The sequence below is a fragment of the Patella vulgata genome, chromosome 8, assembly GCF_932274485.2.
Source record: "Patella vulgata chromosome 8, xgPatVulg1.2, whole genome shotgun sequence".
NCBI classification, from domain to species: Eukaryota; Metazoa; Mollusca; class Gastropoda; family Patellidae; genus Patella; species Patella vulgata.
In genome coordinates this window covers 21,195,149-21,208,233 of record NC_065886.2, presented here as the reverse complement: position 1 = coordinate 21,208,233, position 13,085 = coordinate 21,195,149, and the positions used below count along the sequence as shown (strand labels likewise).

General features: G+C 32.9%; 1 protein-coding gene across 2 annotated transcripts in view; it reads left to right on the top strand.

Moving 5' to 3' along the window:
• Nucleotides 1-13,085, top strand: part of LOC126830259 (amyloid-beta precursor-like protein) — a 53,049-nt gene that overhangs the window by 5,950 nt on the left and 34,014 nt on the right. For both annotated transcript variants that reach the window (XM_050560617.2, XM_050560618.2), the window contains exons 2-3: nucleotides 4,621-4,782; nucleotides 11,429-11,552. In XM_050560617.2, coding sequence (XP_050416574.1) covers nucleotides 4,621-4,782; nucleotides 11,429-11,552 — 286 coding nt within the window. The remainder of the gene's footprint in view (nucleotides 1-4,620; nucleotides 4,783-11,428; nucleotides 11,553-13,085) is intronic.

Below are 13,085 nucleotides of genomic sequence, written 5' to 3'. Positions count from 1 at the left end.
ATGTTTCACAAATTGGATTGATAGTGAAACTAACATCAAGGAAAACAGACTCTTGAACAAAAATCCCCAACTTCTTCAATACAAAATAATCACTGCATCCATACATGTACCTGTGCAAATTTAATTTGTACATGTACATTGTACCATAATTATGAAAAGCATTCTAGACAGGTTCAAACATTCAGTCATTATTGGCTTGTTTATAAGGCGTACTACCAGTTCTCCATTGAGTATTTTGACTTTCTGATCAAGTCTAAATGTATTTGAGTTTGCTTTTAGCAACATTTACTATATTGATCACATCCTGGTCATATTATACAGCTTGTAATTGTCGAGTGTGATTTCCTACAACATGCATGGCAAGTACTATAATATGGTAGTCATTATCAACTACTTTACCCCCAATGATCTTTATTTTTAATCTGCAAGATTTTAACTTCTGTAAAAGATTGTGGTTCATATTTATTTGAGAAATGATTAACCTTTAAAAAGTTTGAAACTTGGGCAAACACGTATCAGAAAGGGAAATACATGTACATGTATATACCATACGCGATAAAAAAAATTAGCTTACCAAATAGCATAGTCATCACAGAACAGTAGGTTAAACCCACTTCATTTCACCAAAAAGCATCATATTTGTCAAAAAGCGCACACATGTACATGTACATGTATGTCCAAAAATTATGAAAACCAATAAATTCTAACCTTCTATATTGGTATGACCATCTAAGGTTCACATTACTTTTTAAATCTAATCATTTCAATGCAGCCACCCTTATTGTTACTGAATGCCTGAAGGATACATGTACATGTACCGGAAGTTACATAAATTTCAATGTACATGTATGAACATCAAGCCAAAGGTTTTTTGTTTGATTTGTCTAAATTACTATCTACATGTAAATATTACTTTTCAGTCCTTATTCTTGTTCATTGTTAGGTATGAAAAAGGAAAATGATTATTGGTCTTTTGGTGCATATTGAGGCTTTGAGCTCTGTGGTCAGATTCTTGTGATTGAAAATAATATTTCTGACATTTATACTTAAAATTAAATTCATGTACTGTACCTTACTTGGAGATGTACATCTACATGTGAAGGGGTCATTGCTACCATTGAGAACACTGTGATATTCTATCTTTATTTGGTGTAATCTTTGTAGCCAGAGGGGGGCAATGCCCCCTCCCCCCCCCTGAAAAAAAATTTGCCGAGCATACTGTAGCTCTAAAATACCTACTGTAGACTGTCCTGGGTGTGCCCCCCTAAAAGCTGGCTACGGGCCTGATTGTTACACCAACATGATAGGTAGTTTACTATGACCAAATCACTAATTGGGGCCAAGGCAGTGGTCTTTCCGCATACTCTTCTTGAAATTCTAACTTTCAAAGATTCTTTTACATGTACATGTATGTGCTTACCAATGCTTACATACGTACATGTAGGTGGAGGTCAGTGCTTTGTTCCATCCAAACAGCTTTGCACACATTTCTTTTTTGGCACACATGCACTTCTCACAATTAGAAACTTAAGTCATTGTATGAATTACAGATATAAAATTTTAGTGGATAGTTGTGTTCTAACCGGTGGATGATTGCTGGCCAACTTACATATAAATGTACATGACATGTACCTTCCACTGAATAAAACAGCTACATGTACATGTAGTGCCATGGCGGCATAAACAAATCAAAAATTGATGTCTGTACATTCCAAGCAAGTCTTATCCAAGCTACAAGTGTATTTCGCCAAGACATTTTGAAAATTTGTGATGGAGAAGCCCCCCCCCCCCTTCTGGAAAATGCTGACACTGCCACAAGGCTAGTGTACTGATTAATCTTGTCTTGTAGAAAATGAATATCCTGATGAATTGTATACATGTAGTTTGATTAACAACACAGTTTGTACAGAAGATTGTTCTCAGACAGGATAATATGTCTGATTCTCTGTGTTCCATTTATTCTTGACTGTTGTATTACTTTCCATGGCAGGCTATTGATCCCAAAGCAGAAACATCATAATTCATAAATATGGCCGGTAGATAGGATGACATTAATCAGCTTGGATACCATCTAGTATGATACAGACATATAATACACTCTGGTTTATTTCTGAGTTCAATATATCTAGTTTTTTGTTGAATATTCAGATTTTTGGTAGAGTGTCTCCGTTCTATTAGAATCACAAGATGAAGTTTGGAATATTGGCTTTTTTCCAGAATTGAATAATCGATTATAAGCTGATAGAAAATATATACAATCATAATATTAATAGTTCGTGAGCGAGTTCTCATATTCAACCCAAGTTTATTTAGCTCTATTCATAAAATATGATCTTGAGTTACATGTACATGTATGTCTTATATTTGGCCTATTTATTGTATTCAAAAGCTACTTAATAAACATAGATTATATTTATATGTACATGATTTAACCATCATATAAACGTACATGTAATGTTACTTGTTACATGTATTTGAGATTAAAAAAGAATTGACATATTTACTCTGTGGTGCTAGCACCATACAGGGCCATCTAATCACTGCTCTCTTCTCTATTTCTGGACAGTTCGTTTGTGACCAGAATCAGCCATTCTTGGATTCTCGAAACTTATATTTATTTTAAGATGCATGTAAATGTATTATCTTTGTAATGGCCAAGGGAACAAAATTATACACTTCTTTTGCATAGATCTGATATCCTACAAATAATTGCTTGCATCAAGTTAATTACTAAAGACGGTCAACATACACGACAGTTCTCATCCCTTCATCATCTTTCAAGTGTACTACATACATGTATGGCAGTTGCATGTTGTTGCTATTTTCGGTAACATGTACATGTACATTGTATATAATATACATTGTATTTTCCTATCCATGATAATTTATTTAGGAAGACTACAAAGTACATACATGTGTAGGTCAAACCTTATGCACCATTTTATATGCCCAGAATTTCATGTGGACGTACATGTACAGTATATTGTTGTCGCCCCTGTCACAGGTCACAATTTCTATCCAAGTTTTTGACGAAACTTGAAATATAGGTCTATCTCCCAAAGATCCCAGTCCCTTTCGATATTGGCATGTCTCGGTTCGTAACTTCATGGATTATGGCCCCTGATTGTACGAAAAATCATGTTTTAGCTTGTGAACACTTTAGAGTTCACAATTGTTATCAGATTTTGATAAAACTTGAAATGTATATTTATAACCCAAAGAACTTGGTTCCTTTCGATGTTTGCACATGTATGTATCGGACTGGAAGTTCCTTGATTATGGCTCTTGATTGTACGAAAAAATCATGATTTTAGCTTGTGGACCCGCTAGAGGTCACAATTATTATCTGATTTTAAAAATTGTTTAAATGTATCATCGTTACACCCCGATGATGATTGAGTTTGAATTTCAGACCGAAACTGCTCGACAAAATGGCTTCTCTTTGAAAGCAAATATTGTTAAAGATGTAATACAAAGGTTGTGGACCCTTCAATATTCTTATCTGTTGGTTCCCAGAATCCTTGTAGTGAAATTGCAGTTGGTTTTCAGCGCAATCTGTCGATTTTACACAGAGACATTGATTAAACACTAGCGGAAATTTGCCCCAAGAACTACAGTTTAAAGTTGTATTAATGAAAGACTTGATAAACATAAACATATACATGTACAGTATACAGGTCTAAAATAAACAAGTTGCATTCATCTCTCTAATCACCTTGAAGTTTTTTTATGCTTGCTTTCCTGCAGAGTTTACTTCCTGCAAAGTTTCAAATGTTTTCACTAAATGGAATTGATTTTAGACCCGTTTTCCTTTTGGCTATCTCTTGTTCTGTTTTCTCAAAGACTTTAAACTTAATTTGTTTGACAAATAGCTAGAATTGACTTTTTTACAGGCAGTGGAACACTTAAAATTCGGTTATAAAAAGGTTGTAATTATTCTGACAGTTTCTTGTGCATTTGCTTTTGGAGTTGGCATTTTGTCAGGTAATTTGCAGCTACTGGGAAGTCCATCAATAAAACATGTGCACACATGTCTACTTTGAAAGAGGCATGGTTATTTTAAATGGAAAAAAATTAATGTATTTTTTATACATTTTCAAGTAATACATGTTCAAATTTTGAAAATAAAGAAAACTCTGGGCAGAATAAGATGCTGCAATAATCTTGTTTTGTGCTGTCTGTTGAATACATTCCTACATAACCTGGCAATCAAAACATTTGAGCAGATGCATTACATTTTCTCTTAATATCATGACTTCAACTTTTTTTGTCTTTGAATTTTGGTCAGCTGCTGTATTTCTATCCATAAACATTGAGGTCATGATGGCATTTATCTAAATTACTATCTAAAGAATGTATTGTAACCTTTGTTTTGGGGTTTTTTTTGCATTGGAGCTTTAAAAGAACTGATAATTGACAGAAAATTGCTGATGAACTGTAGTTGTGTCACCTTAAAAATGACATTCAACAAAGAAATAGAATGTACGTACATGTACTGTGGTGTGACTAATGACCATACTGTACATGTACACTGTAGGTAAAAACAACCAAAACAATGTAACAGGAAATGGCTTAAAATTACATACAATATTACTTACTTCTTTTTATTCTATTTTTCAGGCTTTAGCAGCAAATGCTGATGTTGAGGATAAATTTGAACCCATGGTTGCCTTTATGTGTAACAAACCAACCATGCATAAAGTGGTGAATGGTTGGGAAGCAGACTATAAACAAGAATGTATTACTGAAAATAAAAGAAGTATTTTGGATTATTGTAAAAAGGTGAGTTCTGAATTCCAGCATTCCAAATAATTAGCAGGAGAGACATTTGCAATGCACATCACATTCTGTTTTAATTACCTACAAAGTAAAAATAAAGAAAATTTCCATGGGGTTATTTTGTACCAAAGATGTGTTAAAAATTACAAAGATACGTGTACTTGAACATGAACATGTACTATACATACATGTACATGTAATAGGCCTGCCTACAACATTATTTTAAAAATGTGAATTTTATTCATTGAAAACTTTATATAGACAAAACTATTATAAACCAGCATTCTAAACCCCTTCTATTTAAACAACATTCAAAATGCTGAGAATTAAACATTGAAAAAAATGTTGAACACAATCATTCAGGTAATGCAGAATGGAAGTGACTCATGGGTAAGGTGTGCACTTGTTTGACATTAGTAAATAGAGAAATATATGTCAGACTTACAGCTAATATTTATCTTGGCTAATGAACTTCATCTATCTATTTTAAACCTTTCACCTGTATACACACTTACCTCTTTCTATGTGAAATAAAATAAAACCTGTAATAGTTTGTACATGTACATATGAACACCATTATGTGCTGTTAGTAGACCAGAAGAAACCTAGTACCTAATTACGGAATTTTAATTCCTTTTAACAGGAGGCTGTAAGAATTTTTATTTTAATTTTCCTAATTTTATATTTCTGTGTATATTACTTGGAATGTACATGTATTTTGACATGTGAAAGCTTATCCACACTGGCAAACCCTTAAAGGTGATTCACATACAGGTACAATATACATGTAGGCTACAATGCACTCAGAATTAACACGTGGATTATTTATGGCAACAACTAAATGTACGTGTACATCGAAAATCATACATGTACTAAATGACTTAAATATATCTTCCTGTGTACAAACTGGGTGATTTGATGATATTTGGGCTAAAACATAAATGTATTCAAACTAATTAATCTATCAAAATTTTGCTTCAAATCCTTCTCAAAACATTGTATATGTATTCACCAGGGAATACCCCTGCTATAAAAAATCTATTAAAAGAAGTCATGTTTGTTGTGTCATTAACTTGGCTGATGGCGGTACCTACAGTGTAGCAACTGGTCCGAAGCCGGAGGAGAATTCATTGCATATATATACAAGACGATGTTGTATTTAATCATTGTCCATTTATCATAAATATTGAAGCCTAATTAAATTCTCAGATTATCCACGGTATTTTTCTAGTAAGATTGGATGTTTCTACTTTCCATATATACACAAATGTACCAAAATTGCTATACTTTTATTGGAAATAACCACCTGATAAATAGTTTTGTGGGAAAGTAACTTTAAATATTGTTTATACCAAAACAAACAGAATGAAACTCAGATTTGATGTATTATGAGCATGGTATCAATTATTGACAGTTGTTCAACTTTTCTTTGTAATTTGATCCAAATGTTCTGTTTATTCATATGATCATAAAATAATACTCTGATTTCTTGGATTTTTAAAAAAAAAATTCCTAATAATATAAGGAAAAGAATGGACCATAAATATGTTTTTCATCTGAGTAACATGCATAGGAGACTGAAATTAACTTTTCTGTGACAAGTTCCAAATTTTGCTTAAACCGTGCAAATTTTATTGTGTATCATGGCTGGGAATGGTTCCAGAATATACCATTTATCGTGGTCAAGTATAAATTTTGACATCAAATCTTTATGTCTATGACAAGCTGTTGTTGTCTTCCTTGTAATGAAATAAACAACCAAGGAATGAAGCAAAACAAAATGTTGGTATAGTTTTAATTATACTGACAACATTTCAGTATAAAGTGTAAATGTATTGGCACATACTGTAATGAAATAACACACAAACTTCAATGAAAATGAGAACTCTTTGTAGAAACGTGCTTGCTTATTGATACAAATTTGGAGGGTTTATCATGCCAACAGCTTATTGACTGAACGTGGAACAAAGACAGGTTTTGTGATCAAGTGTTTATAATGGCTGAATCTATATAATGAAGTAAGCAGTTAATCAAGTCTAGTTGTTGTAATTGAGTAAGATTATATTGATTGGGACGATGTAATAAAGTTATACATGTACATGTATCTGTATTTGACCTTTTGGTAAACCTGACTATTATGTACATGTACCTGCTACGTGTACATGTAGGTTTTGATTTACTTATTATTTTATTAGTTACTACATGTAGTCATATACATGTATAATGTCACAACGAGACGAACACCCAATATATAAACGGTTGCTGTCATAGAAATCAGAATAAAATCTCAGTTAAAGTATATAACACGCTGTTTAACTAGCGAAGATGTCCCAGGTTTCGATTCTGGTGTAGAATATATAGTGCTGGCACGATATATCGTCGAATCGATGTATCATGATTCACCTTTTCATGATGCACACGTATTGAATTGCGAGATCCTGAATTGATGTATCGCGATTCTTTTTTGTGCTTTTTTTTTTGTCGCTTCAGTAAGTAACCTGCTACTCTTATTAGTTATCCATGTCACAAATTATCCAAAGGTACACAAACACTCTTTTAAATTACTTTGGTCCTTATTTTGAGCCACACCCAAATCGTGAAAAAAAAATAGATTTATAAAAATACCAATTATTCATTTATCCTGTTGTTTTCTCGGTAAATATTGACCTGGTTAGGAATAGTGATACGAGTCGTATCGTGGCACCCAAATCGGGATACATATCGTATCGTGACTGCAGTGGCAATACCTAGCACTAGCGTAGACAGAGGAAAGTTCCTCTTGTCTGTGGTGCAGGACGTACATGTAGGGCCTGGTAAAGTACATGTACAGCGTCTAAATGTTCAGATGTGACCAAAAATCGTGATTCTCTATACATGTACCAGTACATGTAAAAGAAGCCTTGACAGTTAGAATCGGATCCAAAGTAGACGAAATTACATGGAATGTGCCTGTATTTTCATTTTATCAATTGGTGTTAATACTACTGAAAATTAATGCTGTGATATAATATACATGTACATTGTATAATTCCAGAAACACGATACTAGTGTTTCATAGTATTGTATAATTTATAAAATATCTTGTTTTATTTTATATTGATTTTGATATTGTGGAGTAGTTATAAGGGTTGATATCTCTTATCTAATGTCTACAGATCCAGTCTTCAATTGATGCATATAATCAATGGTTGGTGCTGACAAGTTCCATAAAAATCAATAGCTAGATTATAATATTGGTATGGGTTTAATATTAATGTAGGTTTTCAGCAGATCGTAAACAATATAAAATATAGTCTTGTAAAGCCATTAATATACGAAATACATGGAGATGGATGTCACAAATGAGCAATAATTATTCTGAAATAATTATGCTTTATTGATAAGAATAGAATAAATTCATCTTTAATTTAAGGAAAAATAAAATGAAATGCCGCCATGTTACAAAATGATTTCAAAGATTTACAGAAATTTTATTCAATTAATATTTTTCTAAATCCAGATTAATTTATTGGGTTAAATGTAACATTAGAAACAGTTCTTATAAAATTTGTGTACATGTAAATGTACATTGTAGACTACTGAATTTGAACTTTGCTTTCGAATCCCCGGTTGTACGTGGCAAGGAGTAGGGTCGCCTGTCCAACCTCGTGGGTTTTCTCCGGGTCCTCTGGTTTCCTCCCACTGCTAAAGACCCCTACGCGCAAGCGAATTATGTAAATAAAATTAAACCATATGTTAGTCCCGAAATGACCTAGTTTGTGTCGAGTGGACGTTAAACCCCATTTCTCTCTCTCTTTGAACTTTGCTAGTTCCAGACATGTCCTAAACTGACCTAAACACAATATTCATGTTAAAATTTCCCTATGGTTATTCATTTTGATGACAATAGATTTAATAATAGGTGAGCGTATACATTTCTCTATGAATTTAACATGAATACCTCTGAGTTGATGTTCTGTATGTAAGCTGAAAACAATCTCTATAAAGGCAAAACTAACATCTTTCTTCACAAAGTTAAATTTCCAGTTCAATGATCACATTAGCTGTACATGTATATCAATATAGAAATATAACCTACTGTATATATTACAGGGGGGTTGGGATGGCCTAGTGATCTAGAGTGTCATGTTTCTAGCCTCTAGCTGGCCAGTCACCTCTGGCTTGCGGTCATGGTTTTGATCCCATGTTGAGTGTACAAGTAAACGGCTTGAAGATAGGAAATGAACTGGGGTTTTACATCCTACTGTTCTGCTCCAACTGGGCTAATGAAGACGGGTATACACCATACAGTGTGGTATGAGGGAAATTTGGTCCAGGCAGCGGCACTTTTGCCTACTGATGTATCAAATTTCAACTGCCAAAGGATCATTTACATGCATGCCAATGTATACACAGGACCTTGTTTTTTTGTACCATCCAAATGACTAGACAGCTGTCCTTGTTGTTGGCTATATTGGGAGGCTGGCTGGCCGAATGGTTAGTGAGTGCACGCTGTATCATAAGGTCTGTCATTAAGTCAACTGGCGTGGTTTCGGTTCCTTGGTTGTACGTGACAAGGAGTAGGGGTATCTGGTTTCCTCCCACTGCTAAAGACCTCTACGCGCAGGCGAATTATTGAAATAAAATTGAACCATATGTTAGTCCCGAAATGACCTAGTTTGTGTTGAGGGGACGTTAAACCCTTTTAAGAGCACATCCATTACCATTACCTATTGAAAAAAGCAGTTTCATATGGTTATTCATTTTATTAATCTGTCCCCTCTCATTTATGGAAAATCAATTGTTGCTAAAAAAGACAGTTAATAGATAATAGATTAATAATGAGAAAGAAATGTCATATTTTAATTGATTAATACTAACTGCCTTGCTTTGATAATTGATTATCAATTGATTAGTACATGTAGGTAATGGTTTAATCAATGGGCACTGAATATTGACTTTGATATCTACTTAATCTACCAAGAAAGATGTTTATGTACATGTACCTTAACCTTATATTCATACAGTAAAAACACTTAATTTCTCGAGATTTGTCCTTGACTTTTACATAACCAGTTCAGTGTATGGATTTATTTCATTCTGAATTCAAATTTGTTTTATTGAAAACAAGTTTTCATAGATTTTGAAAGTCCACAATTTGCATTATATTAAGTTATTTGTTAATCTCAAAAACAAATAACCAATTGCATTCTTTAGGTTATTTATTGTTAATAAAAACAATAATTTAAAAGAAAAGAATAAAGTCCTCATAAAACATTTTGTTTTCAAGTGCAGATTCATTATCAGTCAATTTTATTACTCTTATATACATGTAGAAGATAAGCTTGACTTATGAAGCTTGAGACATGACCAGGAATACGAATGAATATTAAGTTGAAATTTATGTAGCAAATCATCCTGCGTCAAAAGCCAATACACAATAAAATTGTCTGAGCTTTTATGTACCCGGGTATGCTTCATTAACTATAAAAAGATTTTACCTCATCATGTCATTAAAAGTGAGATTCTTTGTCAAATTTGCTTAAAGGAGCTAAATCGCTAATATTTGGGACTTAGAAATTGACACAAATGGGTCGCAACACATATAATAATGTAATATGAATGTGTATAAACTGATTTACATTCAATCATTTCTGTTTTTACTCTAATTTCAAATCAGTTATGTTGGGCGAAATATGCCAGAAGTCTCAATCGAATGGCAATCTCTAGCATCTGGTTATTCCAGTCTACACTGATAACTGGTAGTATTTATTGCATATGCTCTCAAGTTAAGAATATGACGTCACCGTTTGACATGATTAGTGGAATATGTCTAACCTTGTTCTTCGAATCCCTAGTTACAAATTTTGCTGAAACGCATTACCGATGGTAAAATGTTTATTTTGTCTTAAATATTGGATATCAGAAGCCCATCTTTTCCCAGTAAGATCACAACATCAGTGTTCATTTGAATTGACAAATTATTTGTGTTTTTAATGTCGAAGACTTTGGATAATTTTTGAGTTAGAGACTTAGCTATTTTAAGCTACATGTATTTCGTACATTTGGCAATAACGCAAATATTTCTTTGGTGTATGAATCACAAATGTGATCTTCTATTCTGGGAGGTACATGTATGTTGTGGAAATCTTTTTTTCTGCCAAAGTCATCTAGTCATGAATCGTTATTTACATGTATGTAACCCCTTGTGCTTATGTTGCAATAAGAAATCACTGTTGTAAATAATGTATAAAAAGGACTACAAAAAAATATTTATGAGTTATTTGATTGTACAAATATAATAAATATTTACACTTCTGCCATTTATCGTTAATGTTAGTAAAAATGTTGGGTTGGTGGAGGAAGGCAGATGTGCTAGTGAAACTATTTGGTGAGGGGGGGGGGATAAAACTTCAAAAATTAAAAAAAAAAAAAAAATAACATAATGGACTATAGTTCCTTTTGCCTACCACCGCAAATATTATGTCCTGAAAACTACATCCATATTATGTCAGTAAAATGAATTGTACTGAAAGTATAAGATAGAATTGTTGCTCTGTATTTAAGTATTGTTTTGATTATTTCAGTTATGTTTTGATTATTTCAGTTAATCCAAATAAATTTGTCAATATAAAATACTTTGTACAAAATATTTTTTTTTTCTTTGTAGATGTACCCTGATCATGATATCACAAATATTGTAGAGACATCTTACATGGTCTCTATTCCAGAATGGCCAGATAAGGACGGCAAAAATACCCATACTCATAAAGTTCGACCATACAGATGTATTGGTGAGTACAAAGTTCAGTGTAGAAATCAACATCTAATTCAAAAGTCTTATTTTACCCCTGCAAAAGATGGCATGTCCTTTAAATTCACCTCCAGTATACATTAGTTATGTGGGTGATGTTACATGTACATACAATTGTGTACGCAATTTGGTACGCACAAATGATAAAAATGTGGATCAAGTTGTAAAACACTGAATAATCTATTACCATCTACAGCTGCTGTTCAGTACAATAGGGAAATATTTCAATTGAAATACAAACAAACGGTTAAAAACCATCAAATTGATAGTTATGTGCTTTGTTTACATCAGGCATAATCATACGAACTGGTTCGGACAGAATAGTTGACTGGTTACTCATTTTATGCCTCTATGTAGACCTACTACATGTACATATATTTAATTTATCTATTTACACTACATGTACATTTAAATACACAATTTTTTTTTAATCCAAACATAATTCAAATTCCCTTATTTCTTTAAAAAATTGTTTTAGAATTAATAAAGGCTACAGAAAGTTAAAAGTTGATATTGACACCTATTAAATTGTCCCTACTTTATCCCTCTCAATGATAGTAGCATTTGAGCGAATATTTCCTGCTGATCAGTTTGGCATTTTACTCCTGGTTAAAATTTATTCAGCTGCTTCATTTATGCAGAATATTTGATTTTCAGCAGTCTTTTGTTCTCAAAGGTTTTATAAACAGGTTCTGTTGATTGAAAATTGATATGTTAAAGCTCATGGATCCAGACAGTCACAAACACATTTCTTCTACAGAATTCACTTACAATAATGTGTTCCAGATTTATCTTTTTAGTTCTGACATTTAGAAGACATACATATTTTTGCAAAATATGAATACAATGTCTGTAAAATGTAACTAACATATTTTTACATTTGTACATGTAGACATAGGGTGCACCTTGCCTTCATTTAGATACAGTAAGCATGTAGTATGCCTTAATTATAATAATTATATTAGTTTTTCATCTTTGTTCTGGTTTTAATGTGAAGTTCTTATAACGTTTGTTTGACCATCATGTGGAAGATGTCCGCAAATGTCAGACTTTGTCTGGTCATTTTGACCTATGGTTAAAATATTTCCGAAGGTCATTAATACATGAAAGTTTGCACCAAGCCTCCATGGACATAAGGCACCTGTTACAGACGTTGTCAGGTAGAAATTATCAGACATTGTATATAATACAAGCCGGGACATAAGGCACCTGTCACAGATATCATCAGGCACAAATTAGGACACAATGTATATTATAATATATATCTTGTGTGATAATACAATGTACAATGTATGTGTCTGACAAAGTCTGTGATGATGCCTTATATTGTATGTCCAGGCTTGGTCTCCAAAAAAATCATCAATGCCTGATAGAACCCTCCAAAACCACCCTGTTAAATCTCCTCGTTAGTTTGATGATGTAATTATCAATTTCTGTTAATTTTAAATATTTTGCGGATCCAGGGGTTTATATATTCAGATTGCAAGGTTGTTGTATGTTGTCCTTCCTATAT